Source organism: Tamandua tetradactyla, chromosome 4 (genome assembly GCF_023851605.1).
Source record: "Tamandua tetradactyla isolate mTamTet1 chromosome 4, mTamTet1.pri, whole genome shotgun sequence".
Lineage (NCBI taxonomy): Eukaryota > Metazoa > Chordata > Mammalia > Pilosa > Myrmecophagidae > Tamandua > Tamandua tetradactyla.
This window is the reverse complement of record NC_135330.1, coordinates 7,415,755-7,425,005: the sequence shown is the minus strand read 5'-3', so window position 1 is coordinate 7,425,005 and position 9,251 is coordinate 7,415,755. Positions and strand designations below refer to the sequence as shown.

General features: G+C 51.2%; 1 protein-coding gene across 2 annotated transcripts in view; it reads right to left on the bottom strand.

Moving 5' to 3' along the window:
• Nucleotides 1-5,383: 5,383 nt before the first annotated feature.
• The window catches only part of IL6R (interleukin 6 receptor), a 57,019-nt gene continuing 53,151 nt past the window's right edge, over nucleotides 5,384-9,251 (bottom strand). For both annotated transcript variants that reach the window (XM_077156302.1, XM_077156303.1), the window contains one exon: nucleotides 5,384-9,073. In XM_077156302.1, the coding sequence (XP_077012417.1) occupies nucleotides 8,824-9,073 (250 nt within the window). In that variant the 3' untranslated portion in view covers nucleotides 5,384-8,823. The remainder of the gene's footprint in view (nucleotides 9,074-9,251) is intronic.

Below are 9,251 nucleotides of genomic sequence, written 5' to 3'. Positions count from 1 at the left end.
AGAAGAAAGCTAATCTATTCTCTTACAATGAAGACACATCTGGCGGGCTGGATGGTCAGCAGGGACCCCGCCGATGAGTCACATGGACTGAGGACAGAGATTTAGGCGTTGGGTTCAAATGCATCCGTCACACCCACGAACCTGTGCTGGGCCTGGCAGGCCACGTCCTTGGCCTACAGGTACGGTTTTCCCTGCGCAGGACAGGCTTTGTGTACGGAACTGGGCATTCCCATGAGCTGCCGAGACCGTATAAATGCTGTCAATCAAAATACAATTATACCACACGTTGTGCAGATTCACTCTTAGGTATATGGGTGATTTCCAAGGTCCACAAGTAGCACCAGAGTTACTTCCCCTACATTGTGAATCCTAATTTAAAATGCTTCCTACAGATGACATTCTTTTAAAGATTCAGATTGCCTACTGCTTTGTGCATAAATAAAGAGGAAGACTCATTTGGTTTGAGAGGAAGAGCCATCCTCCTTACAGAGCACTTGGGATGATTATTACCTGATGTGCCGGCGAAAGCCCAGCGTCAGCGGTATGTTGTTGACAAACAAGAATCATGATTCACTTTAAAGAATAGGTAAGAAAGGTGGGTGTTTACATTCACGTCGGATTACTTCTAACAGTGCATTTTCAAGTGAAACATCCCCTTTACAATCCTTGCACTTTTCAAAATGGAAAATGTCGAACTTTTTAGCAGACTAATGCAATGCACCACACTGCATCCATCACCCACGTTCAGCAAGTCTTCTATCATAGCCAATTTCATTTTATCCATGGCTCCACAGGTTTGCAGTTTTTAATGAACAATTTTTTTAAGAAGGCACAAAGTGGTTGAACTACGCCAAGATAGAGGGTGGGCTGGGTTGTATAATGTCCTCCCCTCCCCCCCAATAAAAGTCATGTGATCTGGGAGTGTGACCTTATTTTGGGAATAGGAGCTTTGCAGATCTCACCCAGTGAAGGCAAGTTCACACAGGAGTACTGGGGGCCCTAAGTCTAACCTAGCTGGTGTTCCTGTAAGAGGGAGATGTGGGCGCGCAGGCACCCAAGTCTTGTGACGACAGAGAGGCAGAGACTGCAGTGATGCCTCCATAAGCCAAGGGATACCAAGGCCTGCCCATGACTGTCAGAAGCCAAAAAGAGGCAAGCAAGGGTCCCCCCGGAGAGCCTTCCAGGAGCGCTTGGCCCTGCCTGCACTTGGTTTCAGACGTCTAGCCTCCAGAACTGAGAGAGAATAAATGCCTAGTGTTTTAAGCCACCCAGTCTGTGGTCATTTGTCACGGCAGCCCCAGGAGACTAATACAGAGGGATTAAATTTTTTTTCATGAAAAGTTTTTTTTAATTATAAAATACACATATTCACAAAAAAATTTAAACTATGCAAAAAAGAAAAAAAAAACAGGTAATCGAGTCTTCAGTGACTTCCTAGTGCTCTTAGACTACTGCAGGATTGCTGAATATCATGTACGTGCAAGGCAGAGCTCCCTCCCCTCACCCCCCCGCCCCCGCCCCCCATTCCAGCCCTCGGCCACCTGTCCCTCCCCCGCTCAGCTGCCAGGAGAAACAGAAGTCACTCTCCACCTGGAACTCTCCCCTTCCAACTTTATTCTTTGCTTTTCTATCTCCATCCCTTCTTTCCCTGACTCCTGAGACCTGATGAGTCGTTTGCTCCCGGAGTCCCTGAATTTCCCTCCCCACTCGACAGCATCTGACAGCGCGGCTTGCTGGGTGGCTGCCAGCTCTGGAGGAAGGGTTGGGGTCCTCTCCCCGTCCTGCGGCCAGCACAGTGGCGCAGTAAACATTCCTGGAATGGAGCTCACTGCCCAGAACCACCACGTGGGGGCCGGTGACCATCCATCCCTTCTCAGGGAGTGGGTGTGATGAGGTGCCCATGCCTTACATAAAGCACCATTTGAGGATTTTGAGGAAGTTCATTGAAGTTTACACCAAGGGAGCAGCAGAGAAAACCAAATGATGTGGGCACAGTCCGAGGAGGTGTGGGTAGATGCCGAAGGAGGGAAGTGGTTTGATTTGGCCCCTGATCAAAGATCATTAAAGTTCAAGGAGCGGGTTGATGCCCTTTGTGACCCATCCTCTTTGCAGCTTTTAGATGAACAGCTCAGGGATCTGGTGGCCCCAGGGCTGCCCTTAGGGCCTTTGGGACACACCTTTGGGGGGCTCCCCGTGGGCTCGGCCTCCAGCCTCAGCCCCGCTCACACTGACAGACATGAGAAACCAAATGGGAAACCCAGGTCCACATTCTGTAAAGGGTGAGTGGGCCAGGCCCCTGGTCGGCACAGGGTAGACAGCGGCCCAGAAAGACAGTCACCAGCAGCTCAGGAGAGCTGAGCCACCCGGGAAGGCCAAGGCTACCGCGTTTGGAGTCTAGTTCAGTCTTTTCACCAGCTCAGGCGTCTTAGACCGCCATCTTCACCTGATGACCCTCAGTGGCCTCACCTTTAAACAGCTGAAAATACTTACCTTGCAACAGCGTCATCATTAGATTAAGAATACCTCGTTTAGGGAGTGAGGTGTGATTGGTTTGTCCAGGTTAGCGTGATGCCCTGATACATCCCAGAGTAATCTGGGCAGAGAATTAAAAAGTATTTGCAAAGTCCCCTTGGGGGACTGGCGAAAAAGGAGGAAATATTAAACTCCCCATCTGGGGAATTCCTGATTTTCTCGTAAGCAGTGGGGACAAACAATTTGATAGGTCAAGCCCTCGATCTTGGGGTCACGCCTATGAAACCTATGCCTGCAAAGGAGAAGCTAAAGACTTCTTTTAATTAAGCCTAAGAGTCACCCCCAGAGAACCTCATTTGCTGCTCAGATGTAGCTTCTCTCTAAGCCAACTCGGCAGGGGAACTCACTGCCCTCCCCCTGCGTGGGACATGACGCCGTGTTGAGCCAGGACCCAGCTCAAGGGACTGAGAAAGCCTCCTTGACCAAAAGGGGGAAGAGAGAAATGAGACAAAATAAAGTATTAGTGGCTGAGAAATTTCAAACAGAGTCGAGAGGATATCCTGGAGGTTATTCTTAAGCATTAAACAGATATCCCTTTTTAGTTGATGGTGTATTGGAGTAGCTAGGGGTAAGTATCTGAAACTGCTGAACTGTGTTCCAGTAGCCTTGATTCTTGAAGGTGATTGGATAACTATGGAGTGTTTACAGTGTGACTGTGTGATTGTGAAACCCTTGTGGCTGATGCTCCCTTTATCCAGGGTATGGACAGATGAGAAAAAAGGACAAAAAATCAATAACAGGGGGAGGGGGGAATGGATAAGGGGTAAAAAAAAGATGGGTGGACTGCAACACTAGTGGTCAACGAAAGGAGGAGATAAGGAGCATGGGATGTATAGTTTTTTTCCTTTTTATTTCTTTTCTGGAGTGATGTAAATGTTCTAAAAATGATCACGGTGATGAATACACAACTATGCGATGATACTGGATTGTACACTTTGGGTGGACTGCATGTGCATGTAGATACCTCAATAAAAATATTTTTTTAAAAAAAGAACACCTTGTGTGTGAAGCACACGGTGGAGGGTCAGGGCAGCAGTCATTCTTATTAGCTACTCTTTAGTTCATCTCTACCCAAAAAGGGACCGTGGACTTCTAGGTAACCAGCACGGTCAGCAGTGCACCTCTCTACTGCCCACAGATTTTATTTCCTAATTAGCACGGCACCTCCTCCCCTGTGGCGCACCGCTGTAGACTCTCCCCTCCACCCCAGGTCCAGCATGGGGATCCTCAGGCCTGGAGGCACGGCAGGATAACCTGCGGGGACCTCCCCCCATGCAGACCCCCAGCGACTGCATCCACAGGGCGTGGAGCTGCAGCCTGGGCTTCTTCTGACGCACAGTCCCAGCCAGCTGTGCACCAAGCACATGAGTACGAGGCAGCCACAGCCCCCGCCTCACCACCCGAAGGGCTCATTGCCACCCCACCCCCCAGAACCTCCTGGGCTCAGCTTTCTGGGCTCCACGTCAGAACTGCTGAGCTGGAATCCCTGCGGACAGTGAAGTACGGAAGGGGCGTTTTAACAAGTAGACTGTGCTGGTTCTGATGTCCCACGATGTCCATTTGGGCTCTGCAGGGTGCATGAGCTGCACGCGAGTGGGTGCCGAGTAGGACGCTGTCTCCCCCCTACCCCTTACACTGGGTACAGACCCCAGGACGTCCCACTAACACTGTTCATCATTGCAAAACCCTTACTGCATAGCATACGAACTTAAAATTCAAGAGAAAATATATTATCTTCCTAATAAATATTTTTAAAAATAATAATAAAGTATCAAAATGCAGCTTCCCATTTTGTAGCAAGCTATTTTCTTGGTGGACAGTGGGCAGCTTTATTTAAGCAATTTGAAGTTATCTTGGAAGAAGGCATACCCTTAATTGAATACTATCTACACCTGTAGCATGAGCGTTTTGTGATTCTGCTGAGAAAGTGAAATCCGTTCATGCTTGGGATGGCCACCTCAAACCGCCTGGGTATGAAAGAGGACAGGGCAAGGTGCTTTTGTTGTTGTTTTGCTTTGAAGTATCACACATCAGAAGACGAGGGCTTCCGTAAAGAAACCCAGGGTGGTTGGGGTCTGAAGGGTCTGCTGTGCTTGCTCAGGGCGGTTGTAAGCGACAGCCCCGGGTGGGCCCCCGGCCCCTTCCCACGGTGCACCTCTGTCCCTGCTGGATGCCACGGCTGCTTCCTGCGTCGCTGTCTGCAAGACAGGGGGTACCCCCAGAGAAGGGGATGCGGAGTCCTGGAGAGAGAGCCCCCCCCCCCCCCCAGGCTGCAGCCCTGCCCGGGTCAGAGCAGGTGTGTCTCCCTCTTTAGACTTTGGTCTGAGTTTCACAGTTTCCAGGTTTCCCTGCAAATTTCTCCTCCCCGGCCCTGAGCTGGGGACACACCAGCTATTCCCCACAACGCCGCCACATAATGGCTTTTCCTGGTGGGAAGAGAGAGGACGGCCTGGGTCCTAGGTGGTCCCCTTTTCAGAGGAGGGCTGGTGCAGCCTCTGGCCACCCAGGGGGTGGGGTTACCTTTGTGAGACCATTAACACCCCTGTCCACCCCCTCCTGAGGAATAACGGCCCTTGCTTTTCCTTCCCCGGGTGCCCATCGCCTGCTGTAAAATGTGCAGAAATTTCAGGATTCACTGTGGGACATGCTTTCATAATTAAAGCCTTTTGAGAAATTGCTACACATTTGTTGAACTTATCTGACCTTTTCCTGCATTAAAGGGAGGCCCCACCCCCAAATCATAATTCCCCAGTCCAGAACTTCCCCTCCTCCTTCGCTGTTCTCCCTTTATTAACTATGCAAGTGTTTCCTTTAAATGACCCGGGTACCCAAAGCAAAATGACATCTCAAGCACACTTGTAGAAATTATTTATTTCAAACATTTACAATTTTCACTTTAAATGCAAAATAGCTGTTAAAAAGAAAAAAAAAAACATTGAAAAACATCATACTGACCCTTTGCCCCATATACAGACATCAGCCTTTGGTATTTGCTTTCAGGAATTCGGTAAAAAAAAAAAAAAAAAAAAAAGTAAAACCATTATTTCTCTAAAAAACAACAAACAAAACAACCAAGGTAGAGTTGAGGTATTCTATTTAACAGATGTGCGATTTCCATTCAAATCAAGTCTCTGTGGTAATTAGAAGCCTTGCTACCGCTGTTGGCTGTTGGAATCCTTCCCTCCTGAAGTCTTAGCTTGAGCACACGTCTATAAAACTGACGGTGCTCCTTAATAATCACGAAGGTTGCCACGGAGACTCCCTGGAGCGGGCGTCTGGCCACCCCGAGGGCGTGCCGCGGGAAGGGCCTCTGGGGGGCTCGGGGGCACCCGGGCCGAGCCTGTCCCTTGCAGCCCAGCCCGGCCGCTGACCGCTGCCTGGGAAAGGGGGCCGGCTGGGGCCCCCGCGCCACAAAGGACCCCGGCCGTCCCTGCCCCTGCCCCTGCAAATCGTAAAACATTCCTGTCAGCTCCACCTCTGGGGCTGGGGGTCGGGATCCCGCTGCAGGGTCAGCCTCCAGGCCTGCACCCACGTGCCCCGGCGACAGGCTCCTGAACATTCTTCCGAAAACCCACAAACCAAGTCCGCTCCCTGCTGCCCGCTGGGCTCGGCTCACCCCCAGGGGCTTCCGACCCTCCCCGCAGCCTGAGCGCAGAGTCTGGGCGCGTCTCCTCCCGCGGGGCAGCTGGCGGCGGCAGGGGCTCGAGCGTGGGTGCAGGGCCTGGCAAAGGAACCGCAAGGCCAAGGCGAAGAGCACTCAGAGTCACCACGACGGCAGACACAGCCACGCAAACCCCCCAACCCCCGATAATATATTATATAAGACATTCATTAATGCTACAAGAATTAATGATCACTTTCAACCCTCAAACAGCATATTTTCCATGCTGGAAAAATTGCCATGTTTAATATAAATTGTCTCGGCCCCAACATTTCCCACCTGGCCGGGCAGCTTAGTCTGCAGATGCTGGGGGAGTGACATCACCGCAGAGGGTGGGAGGCTGTGGCCGGGTTGCAGGGACACAGGTGAGAGTGTCCCGTGGAGGACACATGTGCTCATTAGCCGCAAACTCCAAGACAGACGTCGAGTGGGTTGCTAGCGGCAGCCAGCAAGCAAGTCCTTCCACCCTGAGAAGGCAAATGCTTTTCCTTCATTTACATTAGCTTATAAAAAATAAAGGGAAAAACCCTTTTCAATATACATTTTTTCACTTAGAAAAGAAGCAGTTCTGTTACAATAATATCGAAAGCAATAACAACCTGGAGATCAAAGCTGCCTCACTCCTGCCTTAGTCAGCTATCTGGATTTCACATCTCCAGCTGGCACAGCTGTGCCCCCTGGCTTTGGCTGTATCAGGTGTGGGCTCAGAACCGCCCTTTCACATGCAAATTCTCATTTTTGATATTTCCCTTTAGCAGCATTTCTGCTGTTCTGAGGTCCCAGAAACTTAATAGGAGCAAAAAGAAATAATAATAACCCCCTGCCTGGCTTTTATAAAATTTAAATTTAGCTGCCTAAAGGAGCAACAGGGTCTAAAATTTATACACAAGGCTGGCAACAAAAAAATCACTACTTCCCCAAGATAGTAACAGTTTGGATCTGGCGGATGGTCAATAAAACATCCCTTTGCCACCCGCCTGGTGGTAGTTTTTCGAAAAGGGTAAGACTACTAGAAAAATGCTTTGACCTGGCAAATTTGGGGCCCACGGTCACGAGTCTGGTGAAATCTCAGAGCCCGGAGAGAAAAGGGAGCCGAACTGGTGTCAAGGATGTCACAGCTAGACATTTCGTCTGTGCTTCAGTATTAGGGAAATGAATCAAATTCAGGGAACTATATAAAAACAGGAAGGTGCCCAAAGGAAGGGATTTTTTGACGAACCTTTGGTAACAGGGCTGGTGGCCTTCAGGGGGTGGGGACTTCCTACTGAACCTTCTTAGTAACCGTGGGACGTTTGCATCCAACCTCGCTCCGGGGAGCTGGCAGCAGTGCCTACCTAACCACCTGCGGAGTAGTTAGCAAGCTGCTTTCCCCTACGATTAGAGAAGAGGCAGACTGATTTTTTTTTTCTTTTACTTTTTAAAAGACAAGCAAAATACGGAATAAACCCAGAATCTCTTCTCTAGCAGGGAAAAATATTCTGTCTCCTCCTCCTTTTTGGTTTGACTCAGTTTTAAGCTAAACAAAGTTATTGTGCTTTTCACCGAGTTATTTACAAACTGACTGACACAGCTAATACTGGATCTTCTGCCCACTTGAGATAAAATAGTTGTTTTTAAAAAAAGTTAAAATACATTCTTTCCGGGTTCTTCTTCCTTTTTGCAGCCCTATTTTCAGTCTTTCTTAACTACTCAGGTCCAGTTTAAAACAAAATCAACAAAGCAGTCTTCATCTCACCTGTGACACATGCTGCTCCTTGTGCCAGCTCACCATGGACGGGGAGAGAGGGGGCATAGGGATTGATTTTTGGAGACTGCCATGCCCCTCAGCGCCCTACCACAGGGGAGTGTGGAGACGCTTCCCCCACTCACCTCCCCCACTACTTCGTCTAAAGTACTGGGAGCCACAGAGGGAAATCAAGCCAGAGCAGCTGCCTCTGGATTCAGCACGTGCCTAGGCTGATCCTTCACATTGAGCAAGAAACAAACTAATCATCGCTGCGTTTAAACCATCAGGCCCTGAGAGACGATTCCCTTCCCTCTCGGCTGGGGGAAGAAAGGCAGGCACACAGAGAGCTTGCCCCAACCTTGGAGATTTCAAAGCCCATCTCCGGCGTGGAAACGCTGCATCGTGCAGGCACTTGGGTTTCCAGAGTCTGAGCTGGAAGGTGAAAACCGTGGAGGAGACCAGAAGACACAGGCTGGCAGGGCCAGATGTCCGTGCCTCCTGCCTTGGGGAGGAGGCTGGCACGGGGGTGTGTTGGGGGGCAGCCAGCAGCTTCTCCATCCCAAACCCCTCGTGTCCAAGCCCGGCCCTGCCCACTTGAGTGTCCGGCAGCGTCGTGGCACCCCTCTCTTCAGAGTGGCCCCGAATTCACTCTGCCCCTTTGAGGCAGGGCGTTGCGGGAAGGCTGGATCGCAAGTCACCTGCTCCTTCGAGCAGGCCCAACAAACGCGTTTTCCCCCAGTGCAGAGCCTGGCGGGAGGCCCTTCGGAGGAGAAGGGCGGTTGGGAGCCCCCGCCCCGAGGCGAGCGGGAATGGCAGTGAGAAACAGCTTCTGATAAGGAGGCGTGGGCTCGTCTCCCACGCGCTCGGCACGCTGGCCACCCCACGCGCGGGGCCGCGCGCCCAGCTACCTGGGGAGGAAGTAGTCTCTATTGCTGACGTCGTAAGGGCTCCGCGGGGCCCTGGCCTCGGGCTGGCTGTGGCCCGAGGTGTGGTCAGACCCAAGGCTGCAGGGGGACACCGGCGGCGAGATGAGGGGAACGAGCCCCGGGGTGGGCTTGGGCCTCTCAGGGACCAGCTGCCCCAAGGCGTAGGGCTGCGGCTGCACACGGGTCTTGCCTTCTTTCAGCGCACTCAGCTTCCACCTCTTCTTGAACCTTCACACAGACACACAAAAACAAACCACACGGAGGGTGAGCGCTCCCTGCGATGGACCTGGCAGCTTCATCTGCGGCGCCAAACGCCCACAGCTGGGCTGCGACGGTGACCTGGCGCTCCCAGGGCTCAGCGCCGAGGACTGAGAACCATTCATCCCGCCAGGGATTTTTTTTTTTT